Raw genomic sequence first — 19,702 nt, 5'->3', positions numbered from 1 at the left:
CAGCTTAAACACCTTCTATGCAAAATGTTTTCTAAGGTTTCCAACTCTTAGTGCCAAACCCCGAAAATTACTATAACAGGGATGTACAAGTAAATATTTAACAACTGACTTTCTAAAAAACTTCCCAATATAGTTTTAGGGTTAATCTGAATTATTAACATTCTCCATTATTTTCTAAAGTGTAAATAACCAAAAAAAAAAAAAAAACAATAAAGCCTCCCGGTCTTTATAGATGTACAGCTGCATCCAACGAGTTCCATCGGGGCAGCTTGGGCAACTTCTTCAATGGAAGAGGTAGCCCAGGTGCTTAGCATCACTCCTGTTCCCACAGAATGGCATGCTGAGGAAGAAGATGAAAGGTCAAAATGGCCAAGATCTTGGGGCCCAAGTCTTGAAGTTCCCGGTTAAAAGGTTAAAAAATATATGATTTAGATAAAGATTAAATTTTCTAATTAGAGAGCAAGAAAACATCCATTTTACTAATAATAGCAGAAAACATCAAATATTACAGCTTTGCTTTGTGTATTTGTAAAAAAAAAAAAAAACAATAAATCAAATAGTCTTAACAAATTTCCAAGATATAAATATTCATATTGAAATTTTAACAATTGGCTTTTATGAACCGAGTAGGAGCTAGCTCCAGCACACACCTAAAAAATGAAAGGCTTATATGGTACAGTGAATAAAAAGCTATACTAGGAAGACTAAAGTTCAAATCCTGTCTCTGACACATAATGACTGTGTGATCCTGTCCCTCTTGAAGGCAATTTGGCTTTATGCTTAGTAAGTGACAGTCTTCATACTTTTTAACCCAAACATCACCTCTAGTACACATATGCCCCAAGGAAGTCAAAAAGGAGAGGGGATTCCCATACCAACCATAATATTTACAGTGGCATTTTATTTTTGTTGTAGCAAAGATTTGGAAACAAAGTTGATATTCTTTGACTAGCGAATAATTAAACAAATTCTGAGACTTGTATATAATGAAAGCAGAGAGGTACCTGAGATGTGGTGGTAACTGGAATCTGTTGCGTACATCATCAAAGCGATTGCCCAGATAAGGAGTGTCTACAGTCAGAAATATTCCCTTGTAGCCATTCCTCTCAGCCCTCTTCACAAGCTGCTCAGTGACCTCCCGGTCTTTATAGATATACAGCTGCATCCAACGAGTGCCATCAGGGGCAGCTTGGGCAACTTCTTCAATGGAAGAGGTAGCCCAGGTGCTTAGCATCATTCCTGTTCCCACAGAATGGCATGCTAAGGAAGAAGATGAAAGGTCAAAATGGCCAAGATCTTGGGACCCAAGTCTTGATGTTCCCGGTTAAAAGGTTAAAAAATATATGATTTAGATAAAGATTAAATTCTCTAATTAGAGAGCAAGAAAATATCCATTTTACTAATAATAGCAGAAAACATCAAATATATTAATTCATAAGCTTTCAACATGAAAGGCAAACAAAAATTGGGCTGAGGTTAAATGGAGAATAAAACAGAAGAACTAGAAAAGACACCAGAGGTCATCTAAACAGAAGTCCTTCATTTTGTGGATGAAGAAACCGAAAACCAAGGCAGTCAAATGACATCAAGGTCACATAGAGGGTCGATAGGAATCTTGTTCCTTTGATTCCAGAGCCTACACTATGCAGTTTTTCAGCACATAGTTGCTAGATACTATACGCAAAGTAAAGTTGTAATACTTGGATGCATCAAGAGGTATAATCTTAGGATTCAAAAAGCATGATATTTCCCTATTCCTATCCCTATCTATTTATTGATCACTACTTCCCCAAGTTCATGAAAGGAATCAAATGAAAGAATGCGTGCATTTACACTTCTCTACTGCCCTTATTCCAGCATCTAGGTGGTGCAGTGGATAGAGTACTAGAGTCAAAAGGGTCTGAGTTCAAATCTGGATACAGATACTTACTAGTTGTATGACCCTGAGCAACTGACTTACTCTGATTTGCCTCAGTTTCCCCATCTGTAACATGAGTTAGAGAAGGAAACAAACCACTTCAGTATTTCTGCCAAGAAAACCCCATATAGGATCTCTACAAATCAGACATGACTAAACAAGAACAATACGCTTTTCATGTTCCATGTTGAACTGGATTGACTTTAAAGCTCTTTGAAAGACTCTTTATAGAAAGTCCTGCAGAGACTTACATGAACTGATTCTAAGTGAAGTGAGTAGAATCAAGAGAACATTGTACACAGCAACAATAAGATTATGCAATGATCAATTCTGATGGGCATGGCTCTTTGTGATTCAGGCCAATTCCAATGGTCTTGTGATGGAGAGAGAAAGGACTATGGATTCGGAATGTGCATCACCACATAGAATTTTAACTTTTTGTTATTGTTTACTTGCTTTTTATTTTCTTTCTCATTTTTCCCTTTTTATCTGATTTTTCTTGTGCAGCATAATAATTGTAGAAATATGTATAGAAGAATTGTACATGTTTAACATATTGTATTACTATCTAAGGGAAGGGTAGGGGGGAGGGAGGAAGAAAAAATCTGGAACACAAGGTTTTGCAAGAGTGAATGTTGAAAATTATGTATGCATATATTTTTAGAATAAAAAGCTTTTTTAAAAAGAAAGACAAAAAGGCCCAAAAATGCTAGGCAAGAAAAGTTATGTTATGCAATGAAAATGTGCTAAGGCACAAGGCCTGAGTTTGAATTCACTCTTAGCTATATGACCCTCAGCAAATCAGATAATTTCTTTTTATAATTTTCTTTGTAAATTTCTTAATGTAAATGATGTTTTAAAACACTGCTGGCATTTTCTAATAACCTTCCTCCAACAAAACTCTCCCTTTTAAGGAAGTACAGTTAATCCAAATATTAACACATGGACCATTGACCATATCTGACAATATAATTTCCTTAATAGTATAAGAAATGATTCCCTCCTTTCTCTGATACTAAACATTTCCTCTTACGACTAAAGAAAAAAAGTTAAGCAAGATCATTCAATACAAGAACATTTCTGTCCTTACTTGCTCTTCTTTTCCCCTGAAGTGCACCCAACCTCATGTACAAAGAGAAGCAGAGAATGTTTGATGATCTGTCCTTTGGAATGAATATTATTCATTTCATGTTACTTAAGTTCATTTCCCTTTTTATATTATTTTTATTTACATTTTTGTATACTTGCATTGTATATATTTTACATTTTATTTCCACTTACCCTACTCTTTATTAATTCATTTAAGCCTTTCCATATTTTTCTAAATTCCTTACAGCAATTGTTTCGAATGGTACAATAATATTAAATTATGTCAAAATGGTATGAATTATTTAGATATTTCCCCTAATCAATAGGTACTTGCTTCATTTGTAGTTTATTGCTACCACAAAAGTGTTATTAATATTTTGGCAATATGAGATTTTTTAAAAATTTATTTCCTTAGAGTACACGTTCAGTAGCAGGATTGTTACATCAAATAAACAATTTATTAATTTTTTCACATAATTTCAAATTATTTTCTAGAACACCTTGACAAATTCATGGTTCCTTCAACAGCATATTAATGTTCCTATCTTTTCATAGCCCTTCCAACAGTATTTCTATATTATTATCCTTACCAATTTGACAGACATAAAATAAAATCTCAGACTTATTTTAATATTCATTTTCTTTATTGTTAGAGATTTGTAGAACTTGTTCATGTATTTGATTATAGCTTTCATTTTTTTCCTATTGACAACTATCCATATTATTTAAGTCACTTATTTACTGGGGATCTTGATGTTTATATTTGTACCAGTTTCCTAGATAACCTCTAAATTAGGCTGTTATCATATTTTTGTTGTGAAGATTTCCCACAAACACACATACTACCATGCCTCATTCTAACTAAAATAACTTTTAAATTATATTTAATCAAAATTGTCTATATCAGTTTTTATGCACTCTTCTATACCTGGTTTGATCAAAAATTCTCTTTCAGCTGTAGCTTTGAAGGTATTTTCCTCTATTCCCATTTTCAAATCACTCAATTGCTCTATGTCTCAGCTTCCCAATCTATAGAATTTAACATCTATAGAGTAATAACACCTGAAGCTACTACCTCTAAGGATTGCTATAAAGAAAACACTTTTTTAAACCTTGAATATGATTTTTTATCATTAATAATATTTATTAAAAACTAAAACTGAAATACTAATACAAATTACTTTTTCTATTCCAAAATATATCATTTCTCCTTTTTCTCTCAAATGCATTCATTTTAATTTATAAACCAGACTCTGGATTCTTAAAAATATATAAATTAAAATTTAAAAAAAAGAATTTTATAAATCATATGTTCTAGTCTTTCCATTTTATGAATCAGAAATTAAGACGGGACAAAAGCAAACAAACTAAAAAAAAACTAGTATTGTTCTTCTTGTCATTGGCATACCATCTACCTTTGGAATATTCATTTGCTGGTTCTGAGAGGGAACATTGACACATATAACTTTTCTTCAATATAGTAAAATTCAGTATTTAGCAGCTGAGAAGAATCATACTGTTAATCTGTGTTTTAATTCCACCTTATAAGTATTACTTTCTAATAATTACTAATATCACTTTAGAAATTTTATGATTTGTTAGTTCCTTTTACTAATAGGATGTACTTTTCCAGACCTTGACCGTCAGGTGACACTCTCAAGTAAAGTGGGGGGGGGGTCTCACCTCCCTGGAAGCTTGTGATAACCATGGTCTTTGTCAAGTCTGAGATTGCCAGTGGATGATGAAAATCCAGACAACATAAACCTCTCCAGTAAAAAAGAGGAGGAAGAAGAAGAAGAAGAAGAAGAAGAAGAAGAAGAAGAAGAAGAAGAAGAAGAAGAAGAAGAAGAAGAAGAAGAAGAAGAAGAAGAAGAAGAAGAAGAAGAAGAAGAAGAAGAAGAAGAAGAAGAAGGAAGAAGAAGAAGGAGAAGAAGGAGGAGGAGGAGGAAGAGGAGGAGGAGAAGAAGGAGGAAGAGGAGGAAGAGGAGGAGTAGGAGGAGGAGGAGGAGGAGGAGAAGGAGGAGGAGAAGAAGGAGAAGAAGGAGAAGGAGAAGAAGAAGAAGGAGGAGAAGGAGAAGAAGGAGAAGGAGAAGAAGGAGAAGAAGAAGAAGAAGAAGAAGAAGAAGAAGAAGAAGAAGAAGAAGAAGAGAAGAAAGAAGAAGAAGAAGAAGAAGAAGAAGAAGAAGAAGAAGAAGAAGAAGGAAGAGGAAGAAGAAGAAGAAGAAGAAAGAAGAAGAAGAAGAAGAAGAAAGAAGAAGAAGAAGAAGAAGAGAAGAGAAGGAGGAGAAGAAGAAGAAGAAGAAGAAGAAGAAGAAGAGAAGAAGAAGAAGAAGAAGAAGAAGAAGAAGAAGAAGGAGAGGAGGAGGAGAGGAAGAAGAAGAAGAAGGAGGAGAGGAAGGAAGAGAGGAGAGAAGAGAGGAGAGGAGGAGAGGAGGGAGGAGGAGAGGAGGAGGAGGAGAAGAGAGGAAGAAGAAGGAGAAGAAGAAGAAGAAGAGGAGAGAGGAGGAAGAAGGAGGAGGAGAGAAGAAGAAGAGAGGAGAGAGAAGGAGAGAAGAAGGAGAGAAGGAGAAGAAGAGAAGGAAGGAGAAAAAGGAAAAAGAAGGAGAGAGAAGGAGGAAGGAGAGGAGGAGAGAAGGAGAAGAAGAGAAGGAGAAGAGAAGAGAAGGAGAAGAGACGAAGGAGAAGAAGAGAAGAGAAGAAGGAGAAGAAGAGAAGAAGGAGGAGAAGAAGAGAAGGAGGAGAAGAAGAGAAGGAAGGAAGAAGGAGAGAAGAAGAGGAGAAGAAGAAGAAGAAGAAGGAAGAAGAAGAAGAAGAAGAGAAGAAGGAGAAGAGAGAAGGAGAAGAAGAGAAGAAGGAGAAGGAGAAGAGGAGGAGGAGAAGGAGGAGGAGGAAGAGGAGAGGAGAAGAAGAAGGAGAGAGGAGAAGAAGAAGAAGAAGGAGGAGGAGGAAGAAGGAGGAGGAGGAGGAGGAGAGGAGGAGGAGAGAAGGAGGAGAGAAGAAGAAGAGGAGAGAGGAGAGGAGGAGGAAGAAGAGAGGAGAGGAAGAGAGAGAAGAAGAAGAAGAAGAAGGAGAGAGAGGAGGAGGAGGAGAGAGGAGGAGAGGAGGAGGAGGAGGAAGAAGGAGAGGAAGAAGAAGGAGGAGGAGGAGGAAAGGAGGAGGAGGAGGAGGAAGGAGGAGGAAGAGGGAGGAGGAGAAGAAGAGAGGAGGAGGAGGAGAGGAGAGAAGGAGGAGGAGAGGGAGGAGGAGGAGGAGAAAGGAGGAGGGGAGAGGAGGAGGAGGGAGGAGGAGGAGGAGGAGGGAGGAGAAGAAGAGGAGGAGGAGAAGAGGAGGAGGAGGAGGAAGAGGAGGAGGAGGAGGAGGAGGAAGGAGAGAAGAAGAAGAAGGAAGAGAGGAGGAGGAGGAGAAGGAGGAGGGGAGGAGGAGGGAGGAGGGAGGAGAGAAGAGGAGGAGAGAAAAGAGAGGAGGAGAAAGAGGTATGGAGGCAGGAGAAACAGGAGGAAAGAGGAGAGTTTAGCATCAGATTTTGAAGGAGTCAACGAAAAGAAGAAGGTATGTATGGATTGGGAGATTTTGATGGAGAGCAGGTGGATGAACATTTTCAGTCGACGGAGTCTGAGGAGTTGGAGAGGAGAATCGTTCCCATGAGCACAGAGATAGGTTATTGGAGGTCAATGAGGCAGAGGACGAATTAATAGAGATTTTGGAGGAGGCATTTACAGGAGTTGACCGAGGAGGAGCAATGAGGAGAGGAGAGGAGATGTTACTATTTTTCCGCATAGGAAGAAGAAACTGGAAGAAGGAAATGATGCATAAAGTACAGGTGTATCGAGAGGAGAGGGTAAAAAGCTAAGGATATTGACTAGAAATACTGGCAGGTTCAACATTTTGCAAAAACTAAAGTCTTTACCTTCACATTTTTGAGGATTTCATTCTTTAATAGAATAATCTAGTCATTAATTTTCACCCACTGTGATTTTTAGACATATTATATATTAATTGTTTGTTACTTCACCATTTTAGAATGTCAATTCTGGGAGACTATGTTTGGCATTGTACAAATATAAAGATAAATAGTATTTCTATTTGATTAAAAACTTATATAAGTTATTATTGAGTCTTTAGGAATATATACATATTAATGGAATGATTACATTTCTCATATGTACCTCTTCTGTCTCAAAACCAATAAGTTATACAGAGTACCAAGTAACTATTACTAAATTTCTCTTTCTCTATTTTAACACTGCATAAACTTGTTAACAGGATAAATCACTTACCTAAATACAGCGCAATTGAGGAAGTAATATAAAACCATAAACTAGTGTTTTCTTTTTACTTATAGTATATGCACTGCCTGGTTCCTTTCATTTAATATCTGAGCAGAATATGTCTTTCAGCTCTCTTGTCAATCTTTTAGCTTCTTACACCTGCACTATTAAGTCATATAATTTTGCCCCCACCCCCTGGTGGTTTCTTAATACATACGTGTATATGGATATATATTGTTTGCTTACTGTTTTCCCTATTAGAATGTAAATTCCTTGAGAGCAGGGACTATATTTTGGCATGCATACAAATATACAGATAAACATATGTATGTTCTATAGTAGATTATATAAAAACTCTTTATATAAGCTTGCATATGTGTCTTTATGAATATCATACACTATAAGTGGAATAGATTCCCCTATTTCTCCTGCTAAAACCCCTTCCTTCTTTCAAGAACCAAATTAGGTTACTACAGGAAGAGTTCCCAGATCTCTCCAAGTAGAAACAACCCTCTGCCCTCAAATTTCTCACCCTTTACTCTTTGACTTCTCTTAAGCACTTATCATATTCAATTTATTTTATAAATAAAATATAAATACATAGGAGACAAATGAAGTGATGTAAAAATAAAAGACATCAATAAAACTAGTAGTTTTTATTATTACATTTATTAGTATATGTGCCTCATTTCCCTATTAGATTTTATACTTATTGAAGGCAGGAACTATGTTTTAGGCTCCTCTTTGTAGATTCCATGTTTAGCGCAGTGCCTTACACCCAGTATTAGAGGCATATTAAATTGAACTTGGCTGTGGTTAACACTGCTTCCTTCCTGGGATCTGAATTATGCCTTTGTGTGGATGGGTCACAAATGATTTCCAGGCTAGTACTCAGTTAACCCAACTTCACAAAGTGCTCTGATTATTACATAAGGGGGAAAGAGAATATGTTGATAGTTTGTATATTTGACCTAAATATTTTTTTATCCATAGTATCTAAAATATTAGTATCTAAACCAATGCCCCCCCCCCGACTCTATTAGCATACACCAAAGAAAAGGGAATCTGAGAATAACTTGGGAATCTGAGAATAACTTAGAAATCTAAATATATGGAACAAGAATGAAGGTAAAAGAAAGATGTCTATTTTTGATTCAGAGCAGGGTATATTCATTATTGCTGTCCTGCCAATGATTTGGGGATAATGTAGTGCAGAAATTGAAGTCTAGCGAAAGGAACATCAAAGGACACAAGTTTAGAACCGGAAGAATAATTAAGTCTGGGAATGATCTTGTTCTAGGTAGAAAAATGGAAGAACCAAAAACTGAAGAGACTCTTTATGAATTCCATGAGACAATCACATATTCAGACAAAGGAAGGGAACTTGAATTTGTGTAGAACCACAAGGCAAGAAAAGAAACTTCAACATAGGGGAGTTCTCTATGGTGAGTAATTAAAAATTGTCTTATACCAATTGAGCAATATGACAAGGTAATAATGAGGTATATAATTACCACAAAGTTGGAAGATCGAGAATTTCAAGAAAAAAATATAATTATGTCAATAAGCACATACAATCTGAAATGCAGAGGATTCCTGCAAAAGAAAGAATCTTCTTATCCAGGAAGCAGAGGGGTACTGATTAGGCCTGATGAGTATACAAGCATTCTTTTAAGGGGCATGGAAAATATAAAAGCAGGATCCATGCCAAGACCTTGAGTTTCTCCTTTAGCTTTTCCTGTGATTTACTGGATAATTGAACAGAAGCCCTAAGTTGGAAGAGAGAAGAGAGGAGTTGATCAAAGCTGACATATGAAGGATTGACTACAAAGGAGGAAGCAACAGAAAACCTACTAAAAATGCCAGGGGCTATTTGGTGTAGGGAACAAACAGTCCTCCACACTTCTGTATGACCCCAAATTTACAAAGAAAGGACAAATTATGTGTGATAGGAAAAGGGGTGGGGGAGTAGTCATTCTACAATCAATTAATCACCAAGTATTTATTAACCATTCACTTAAGTGCCAGACAATGTTCTTTATATTGGGGATACAAATAGAAAAAATGAAATAATCCCTATTCTCAAGGTGCTTAGAGGTAGAACTAAAACACGGGTTACAGAGATACACTTGTACCCACAGAAAGTCAGAAGACTTTGAGGAAAGGCTCCAGGGCATTATACAGGTCCTCCATGCAAGTTTTTTGAAAAGTGAATAAGCTATAATTTGTTCCTTTGGAGCAACTGCCCAAAATGAGAAGATTGTAGAGCTATTTAAAGACTGAGGTATACTTTAAGTAGGCAAGATAGTATGTAATATACAGGATGTCTCAAAAGACTTCATATAGTTTTAAGCTTTAATAGCTTAAAACTGCACCAATACTTTGGGGACACCCTGTATTTGAAAAAGGTTCCTTTCAAAAATAAATTACAATTTTTTGAGTCTTAGTGCTTAGAATCATAAGCTTCTATGATGTGGAAAATTCACTTCTGTGAAACAACACCTCATGGTGATGCCAGGTAAATGAGGCAATACTGTATTTTGAGTTCACATGGTTTCTCTGGAAGGAGCCAACATTTATGGGAAAAGGGAGCCTCATTTCCAAAGTTGTGTTTTCTAAAGGGGGAAAAAAACAAACATGTTTGAAGTGCCTAAAGTTATTTTCTTGATGAAATGCATTTGATCAAAAAACTTCTGCAATGACTTACTCACCAAAACAGCTGTGCCGAAAATAATTTTGTTGAGAAAATGCATTTTGTCATCTGTGCAGGAAGTCATTATGTAATGGGAAAAATATGTAATGACAAAGTACAAAATGGTTGTGTTGATCTAAACTAAGGGTCTGTCATTCTGGCGTGTTTGTATAAATGTGCACCTTAAAGTCCATTGAGTGTGTCAGGCATTTTTTTTTTCCCTGCAGGAACTGTGATTATGAGGAGCAGCTAAAAACACAATTAACATTGTGTACTAAATGAATAAAATTGTGCTTGAGATTGCCCAGAAATAAAGTTCTGGAGTCAGTGACCTAATGGGAAGAACAAAACTTCCAGCTACAATCATGCTTGAAATACTTACAAATGGTCAGACAAATCCCAGTTTGAAATTTGGGGAACTTAATCAATTTAAACACTGCCAAGAATGGCCAGGAAGCCCAACATAATCTTTCCAGTAGTTTTCTGATGGTCCATTGTCTACGGGTATAACAGTACAATCTGGAGCTGCCAGTAAGGCTCTAGGCTTGGTTTCTTCCACTTAGGAAATATCCACATAGAAGAGCACACCCAAGTATAAATTGCTCCTCCTTTCTTTACCTTTATATGGCACATCATTAACTGTATAGACTTCATTATGCCCAGATCATTGGAAGAGCTGCAATGAAACATGCCCTGAAATAAATCAACAACAAGAATCTTTCTTTGGCCCTTATTCTTTCTTAATGTGTTTAGGCCCCTAAATCATGACCCACATCCTTTCTCTTTGGTTATGTATGTTGGAGTGAGAGTGGGGAAAGAATGTTGGCCTAGATACAAACTTAATAAATCAACAAAAATAAAATTAGGCCAAGATAATATAAATCAACACATTCTTTACAGATTTATCAACATATTCTTTCTCCTCCTCCAGTGGTAATCATTGTAATACGATGTGATATCAGGTCAAGAGAATACTAAGTGGTCCTCCTGGGTTGATATGCTACAGAATTATCTTTACAATTTATAATTGTAAAGTTGTAAGAGACTTACATAACTTGTACGATCACATGGGAATCACACCACAGTGAAATACCTTTTAATTACAGCTTTTACATAGCATCGGGTTTATACATGACAACCACAACCAACCTCCCATAGTCTAAAACCTTTAATGTCTGGATTCTGATGGGAACTTCAGAATTTGCAGCATCATGCTATGTAATTAAGCACAATCTTTGTGCAGGAATAAAACAGTTTCATGACAAGGGAAGCTTTAATAAGGGCTAAAAAAAAAAAAAATACTAGAAAACTACTTCTTTAAAGGTGGCCATTCACAATTCTTTTGATATTTAAGTATATCTACTTATCAAGTAGTTTAATCTCAATTTATCATCCATTTCCCTGGAGAATACTGAGAGATAAGCAACAAGGAAGACTGTATCTTATATTAGTTTTAAGAGGATATTTGACATTAACAGCCATTTAGTAAGCTCTTATCTTTTCCAAACGTGAAAAAGAATAAATATTTAAACACAAAAGTAGGATCTGCAAAACTAATTCCCTCTTCTGTCTGCAATGAATTATACCTCCTTATTATCATCTAAAGTATTTAGAGCAAAAGACAGAGCAATTCTGAGCAAAATCCTCTTTTGATCTCCCACAGGCTTGTTTTTAATTTTAAAACCCTCGAACCTTTATACTAAAGAAAAGAGAATAATAATCCGAATAACCTGAAGTCTAGGTAAACTTGAAGCTCATTGGGTATTCCATGGAAACTTATACAGTAAGAGTAATAAAATGTATATGTAATTGGCAATATAGTGCAATTAATGAAGATATATATGTATAAATATATTCATATATAAACACACATACATATGTATGTGTATGTAGCATTTGAAATTTTACCCCCTAGTCTGAAGCAAAGGAAATGACTTCCCCCCCCTTCATTTTTAGCAGTCTTTCACTTGATGTTAAGGTTGAGCATTTAATCATGGAAAATCCAGAAAATTCGACAGCTAAAGGGTCTCACCTTCACCTTAACTCAGCACTTCAGTATCTGTATGGTTCTTTGTATTGCTTTACATACCCTCCCACCTGTGCCTTAATAGGTGGCCCACTCAATAGCTGTGTCTAGAGCTTTCACTTTGGAATGTCCTGGCCTTTTAGGTTTAAAAAGAAAGTGTTTGGATTTAATCATTTTATGGTCCATTCAATCCTGTGTGGTAATCTCTAATTGCATCCAGGGGCAAGAATTTCTTTAAAAATTTGACAGTTTAATAAGAATTTGCTAATGTCCTGAGGACTGCTGGAATGCATTATGTAGAATTCCCATTTTCTATTTGAAGTCCCAGAGCTCCCTCATGTGGGACATTTCTATGTAACAGCTCAAAAGTGCAAGACAAATGAGGCTACCTAGATTTTTAAGCTTTCTATCCCTCCCCTTTATCTACCTTACCTGCCCCCCCCCTTCTATATAATTTCTGTTTTAATCAAATTTGCCTCTGGCTCTAAACTGGTAAATCAGTTTTCTCTCAACTAACAAATTTTCATAAATGTTCCCTTTCAAATAAATTCAAAAAGACTTTCATATTACTCAAAATAAATGTATATTTTAAGAGCCTGAGATTCCTATTTACTCTACCTTTAGGAAGAAATGAAAATTGAACTAACCAAATGGAGGAACACAAAAAAATGCTGTTTTACATATAATACCAGCATAGATTTTTGCTGCTTTTTTATTTTGATATTTTGGCTATTAAAACAATGATTTTGTGTTCCTTCCTGAAGCTTTCAATAAAAATTTTTAAAAATTAAATATTAAATATATATTTTAGTACATAAATTAGTATATTTGAATAGTAAATTAAGGTACTAATATAAAGATAGAAGGCTTTCCTTCCAGTCATGAAAAGCAAGGTTCAAGTTCTATATCTTAAACTAGCTCTGTTTTCTCAGGCCCCATCATTTTTGACATCTTTAACATTCATTATTTCTGACTGATTGTTTCTTGGATATTCTCTTTTCCTGGATTTTTCTACCTCTATGCTATTTTGAGTTTCCTTTGCTGGGTCATTATTCATACAATGCCTTTTACCTATGGTTATAATCTAAGCCATTGACCCAGACCCTCATATCTTCTCTATATTTTCAGTAAATTCATCACACCCTATGCATTTAATCAGTATGTCTACACTAATGATTCACAGTTCTATGTGTCTAGCCCTGATCTCTCTCTGAAGATCTGGTCCTATATCACTAGCTAACTATTGGACATTTCAAACTAGATGATCCATAGACATTTCAAATTCAACATGTCCCAAACTGAATTCTTTTTCTTTCCTCAATTTCTTTCCTCAAAATTACCTATTTTTATTGAGAGCATCACCAATCTTTCTGGCTCCAAGGTTTGTACCTTCAGGATTATAACTAATTCCTTACTCTGCTTTACCCCAAATATACAATCAGGTGTCAAATACTGCTGTTTCTACTTTATGGCAATTCCCATATCCATTCCCATCTTAACTGCCTACACAGACTCCACCTTAATTTGGGTGCTCAGGGCTCTTTATTTAAACTATTGCAATGGAGTGGCCCTAATTGCAGGCTCTCCCCACTCCATTCTCCATACATATGATAAAGTGATTTTTCTTAAATGTAGATATGACTATATGTACATATATATAATGTATCTCTCTGTGTATATATATATATATATTCATATATAGTTATTTGCATATATGTACATAATCTTCCCACATGATGCATTCCAGTAAAACTAGCCTTTCCATTATTCGCGCATTACACTTTATCATGACTCTGTAATGATGTCTCATGTATGAAAAGCACTTTATTCTCATGCTCATCTCATAGAATCTCTCACTTCCTTCAAGTACTTCCTTCAATAGCTCAGAGACAATCTCGTACATGAAGTCTTTCGTGATCCCAACTTTTAATAACATCTCATCCTAATAACCTTGTTTTTGTTTTGTATTCATTCTTCATGTGTCTATATTAGATATAGTCATATATATACATAAACACATAAATATATGTGTATATATACACATAATTGAGATATAGCTAGATGATACAGTAGGTAGAGTTCTAGCCATCTACAAGCCTTGAATTCAAATTAATTCTCAAGTTCTTACTAGCTGGGAAAATCATTTAATTCCTCTCTGCCTCAGTTTCCTCAATTGTAAAATGAGAATAATAATAACACTTGCCTCCCAGTTTTGTTGTAAATAAAATTAGATGATAAAAAAGAATTTTTAAAATAAATATTATTTATAAAGCATTTTAGAAAGCTTAAATAATCTATGAATGCTAGTTAGGATGATAATGATGATGCTGCTGCTGATGAGTTATTTCCCCTGAGAGACTATAAGCTCTTTAAGACCAGAAATAGCTTCATACTTTGTTGTTGTACCCCAGAACCTAGCATAGTAGCTGGTACGTAATAGATGTTTGATAAAAAGTTATTCAAATTGTTGATGATGTCAGTTGAAACAGTCACAAGATTCTTAGCACAGATCACAAAGTGTTTAAAACTATAAAATAAACAATACATACAGATACTAGGAGACAGTGAGAGTATATTCCTTAATTCATGGGAGGAGTTAGTAGAAGTGGGGAAGCAGAAGGCTAAATGGTATTTTTCCTCTATTCCAATCTCCTCCATAGTTGTTGACAATAACAGACACAGGGTTTGGTCACAGGAAACCTGACCTTTGCACTGGAAGTGACAGAACAAAATTGGCTAAGGAAAATAGATACCCCAGATAAGTATTCATAGGAGTTATGGTATTCATTCCTAGTCACAGGAAGCATGACAGGGAAACAAGTCCAGAAATGGGAGGCTGGGGGGAATGAAAACACTTTTAAAATATTGACTAGCGCCTTTGCAGGGTGAAACACAAGAATCCCAGAAAGTCTTCCTTGTCCCAAAAATATTACTCGTCTGGTCTGCCCTAGAGTCTGCAGTTTTTACTGTTGAAATCACTCCTTTGATTTTCAAGCATTAGTTCCATAAAATTCTCATGCAAGGAGTGGAAAAACATTAAGTCAAATAATCATTAACATCTCAGAAAAAACAAATTTTTCAAACCAGTCTCCTGGTCAGGAAGGTAGCGGGCTGTCTTTTGAGCTCAATGAAAAGAACCAAATATAAGCTACCTAACTCTTTGCTACCTATTCCTTTCCAAGTTTCCTCCCATATAAATATTTCTGGTCTGTGTCCAAATGTGTTGTTGATCTGGTTATATACCCTTTCTTATACCATAGTCATAAGTGTAATACCTTGATACCAGTACTAATGAAAGATGCCATTAAGTGATCCTGATCCAGAAGAAACATAAGCTGGATGCAAAGTTTGTTCTATGGGTGCTTCTGGCTCCCTTTCAATGTTTCTAAGCATCACTCTCCTAACACACTCCCAGGTATTCAGTATTTTCAGTTATGCAGGCCCTACACTACAGATCTTCTTTAGCCCTTTCAGAACTTCTACCCTGCCTTGCTCTGTTCTATTTTTTTTTCCTTCAGGGTTCTTATGCTCTAACTAATCTAAAAAATTAATTCTTTCAAGATGTTGATGATTATTGGGCTTAATGTTTTTTTCCCTCTTAGAATATAAACTTTTTGGCACTAACTCCTTAAATGGAAAGAAGGATCTCATTCCAACACAGAAATTGCATACACTGAAGCAGACCATACAAATAGTGTTTTTGGTCCAAGGAAGACTTTCTGAGATCCCTCAACCTTCCTCACTTCTGGTTTTGCCTGTCTCCATTGTTGGTGGCACTCTATTCAGTCCAACTTGAAGACTTTCTTTATCAGCTTTTTCTTTTTCCCTATTAACCTCCTTTCTTCTTGCTTTCTCTTTCCCTGCTTTCCTAAGTGTCGTTTTTTTCTTTTGCTCTTTTTTATTTTTTTCCCCATCCTTTCTAAATTTATGGTATGACATTTATGTACGCTGGCCCTTAAGGATATCTAATAATCAAATTCTAGAGATAGAATCAAACAGTAAATATTTATGAAATGACTGCTATGTGCCAAACATTGTGCTAAACAATTTCATTACAAAAAAAGAGACAAAAGACAGTCCCTGTCCTCAACAGTTCACACTCTAATAATGGAAACAAGCCAACAGATATGCACAAACAAGTTACATACAGAATAAACAGGAAGTAATTAAAAAGGGAAAATACTAGAATTAAGAGGAAGTTTGACTTCCAATAAAAAATGGAATTTTATTTGGAACTTAAAGGAAGCCAACAGATGAGGAGGAAGAGGATTCCAAGTGTGGGAGAGAGCCAAAGAAAATTCCTGGGGCCAAGAGACAGAGTGCCTTTTTTATGGAACAAACAAGAAATCAGTGTCATTTTATTGAAGATGTGGCGGAGGAAGATAAAAGAAAACTAGAAAGATAGGAGGGTCTAAGTTATAAAAGGCTTTAAATAACAAATAGAAGATTGTTTTTGTTTGATCCAGAAGGTAATAAGAATTCACTAGAATTTGTTGAATATTGGAGATGACATGGTCAGACCAGCACTTTAAAAAAAAAAATCTCTTTAGTGACTGAATGGAGGGTGACTTGTAGTGGAGAGAGACTTGAGGCAAGCAGACCCACCAGAAAGTTTGTAATCCAGTTGGCAGTAATTGCAATAATTATTGCAATTGTAGTAATCAAAGTGTGGGGTAATGAGGGCCCATACCATAGTGAGGGCAGTATCAGAAAGAAGAGAACATATTGGAGAAACGTTGAAAGGATACAATTGGAAACAGATCAGATATTGGGAATAAGAGACAGTGAAAAGTCAAGAATACCTCCTGAGTTGTGAAACTGAGGGAATAAAAGGTTCTTACCCTTTATAGTAATAGAAAAGTTACGAGTAGGATAGGGTTTAAGGGGAAAGATATTACTTTAGTTTTGGATTATTAAATTTAAGATATCTAGGGGACATCCAGCTTGAAATGTTTAAAAGACAAATGGATATGCAAGACTAGGGGTCATATTTGAGATCATCAGCATAGTTGTCCATTAAATCCATGGGAATTGATGAGATAATTTAGTGAAGTCATATAGATGGAGAAGAGAAAAGGGCCCAGGACACAATTCTATGGGATACAGGTTGGAGAACATGATCTAAATAACCATCCATAAAGGAGAATGAGAAGGAACTTTTAGGAAGAGAACTGTGAGAGAAAGGTGAAGTGGTAAAGTGGTAAAGAAAGTATAAAGGAAGAAAGAGTGATGAAGAGTGTCAAAGATTGCAGAAAAGTCAAGGAGAATGAAAATGAAGGAAAAATCATTGGGCTTAGCAACTAAGAGATCATTAGCATATTTGGAGTTTTGGTGGAATGATGAGAACAAAATAGGGATTTTTAAGGGGTTAAAGAGAGACTGAGAGGAAAGGAAGTTGTTGATCCTTTATAGATCCTATTATTGATGTTCTTTTCAAAGAATTTAGCCCACAATGGGCAGAAAAAATATATAATGATAGCAGGCATGGAGGGATCAAGGAAGAGATTTTTCAGGTTGGGGGAACCATAAGCATATTTGTAGACAATAGAGAAAGAACCAGTAGATAGGGAGAAATTAAAAATAAGTGAAAGATGGGGGTAAAATAGAGGGGGAAATCTGTTAAAGGAGAAGGAAGGAATATTGGAGAAATTATTTAATTTCATTTAATTTTTCTGAATTTCAGTATCCTAATCTATAAAATGGGAATGAAATAGCACTTATAGTTTAACCTACCTCAAAGGGTAATTATGAGTACCTAATGAGAAAATATATATAAAGTGCTTTGTAAACCACAAAATAGCATATAAATGTTAATTGTTATTATTTTTGTTGTTGTTGTTATCTCTGAGCTCCTTTGGCATGAATTTTGATGATGTCGGCAAATTAACCTACCCTCAAAAGAATGGGAAGGAAAGTCCCCACCCGTTTTGATTCTCAGAATTAAGGCATTTTAAATTAGAGTCTGGTTCCTGCTCCTTTGGCCTTTATTTCCTGCTCTTTGACATCAGTATATGTCAAAAGTACAAAATGCAAGTTCACAAAATCCTAATTTCAAAATAGGCAGAAACCTCAATAGTCTTCTAATACAACCTATATGTGAAGGAAATCAATCAACCACTATGATTAATCTGGGCCTGCTTATAGGATTCCAGAGAGAGCAAAAGAAGTGACCAACTCTCTAGGCAAATTGTTCTAGTTTACATGTGTCCTGTCAAGAGTTTCCTAACATTAAATTTAACTCTGAAATTTCTACTATTTCTAATTATGACCCCTGTGGTCAAACAAAATGCTTCTAATTCATCCTACACATGGCATATATTCAAAAACTTGAAGGCATCGCATCAAGCCACCACCACCACTACCTCCCCTGCCTCAGCCTTCTCTTCTTCAGGCTAAACACACTCAGTTTCTTCAACTAATCCTGAAATCACATTGATTCATGCCTCTACATTATTCCAGTTGTTCTACTCTGGATATTCTCAAACTAATCAGCTCTGAATTGAATAAAATAATCCAAATGTAGTATTTTAGAGTATAGAGGGATTATCATTTCATTATTCCTAGAAGATATGCCTCTCTACAAAATTTTAAATTAAATTACCTTTTATTGGCAACCCTACAATACTGTAAATTCATATATTTTTTAAAGTTTTGTTGATGTGTTTTGTGATTACATTATATACATTTACAAATTGTTTACTTCATGAGAGGAACTCTTTGGAAAGTGTATGCAACATTTTACATTCATAGCAACTTTCCATATCTTTTTATTTTTAAAATGGACAGAAATCTATTTTTATTCTCTCTCATCTTCTTCTCCATTAGGAAAAAAGAAAGAAAAAAATTCTTGTCACAAATAGTTTTAACTTAACCAAACAAATTCCTTCAGTGGTTATATATATGTGTGTATATATATATATATACACACACACAAATGTATATACACATACAAATATATATATATATATATATGTGCATACACATATAAATGAAATTTAATGTACATTATAAGATATGACATATTTAGGGTACAGAGATACATATACAGAGATATATACTTCATATATATATATATATATACATACAGTATTTCTATAGATATAGTATATGTTACATATATATTTATAATAATGTATATACTATATATTATACTATAAATATGCATGTGGTCTCATTCTGTACCCTAAATCTGTCTTATCTGTAATATATATTAATGTATTTTTGGAATCACAAATGGTCATTTATTTACCATAGTTTTTCCAACTTTTAAAACTATTTGTTTCTACAGTATTATTGTTGCTGTATAAAAATGCCATCTTTCCCATAAGAATAGTAAATGAAACTTTGGTAAATACCTTATTAACATTAAGTAAAATATGTCTATATCCCCCTGGTAAACTAGTTTTAAAACATTCGCTCTGACTCAATCAGGGTCATCAATAAGTCCCAGACCAAGTTTCACTTGGTCATTGATTGGACCCTACACAGACATACACATATACTATTTGTATATACATACATACATACTACACACACACACACATTTTAAAGTAAAAAAGATCATTCTCTACCTCATTTCTTACCTACCCTTAATATTTGATTCAGTATTGCCTCAGTCAAAACAAGGCCTGGGAAAGAATTAGCTTAAAAAGGCCAAGATCTCCCACTTCATCCAGGGCTATAGGTACATCCCGATTTATATCTTTTTT

General features: G+C 35.1%; 1 protein-coding gene across 1 annotated transcript in view; it reads right to left on the bottom strand.

The window, feature by feature from the left end:
- The window catches only part of HAO1 (hydroxyacid oxidase 1), a 74,926-nt gene that overhangs the window by 26,188 nt on the left and 29,036 nt on the right, over positions 1–19,702 (bottom strand). Inside the window, exon 3 of the mRNA XM_003758199.3 lies at positions 1,005–1,260. Coding sequence (XP_003758247.1) covers positions 1,005–1,260 — 256 coding nt within the window. The remainder of the gene's footprint in view (positions 1–1,004; positions 1,261–19,702) is intronic.

Source organism: Sarcophilus harrisii, chromosome 2, assembly GCF_902635505.1.
Source record: "Sarcophilus harrisii chromosome 2, mSarHar1.11, whole genome shotgun sequence".
Taxonomy (NCBI): Eukaryota; Metazoa; Chordata; class Mammalia; order Dasyuromorphia; family Dasyuridae; genus Sarcophilus; species Sarcophilus harrisii.
Note: the sequence above shows the minus strand (reverse complement) of the source record. Positions and strands in the feature narration are given on the sequence as shown.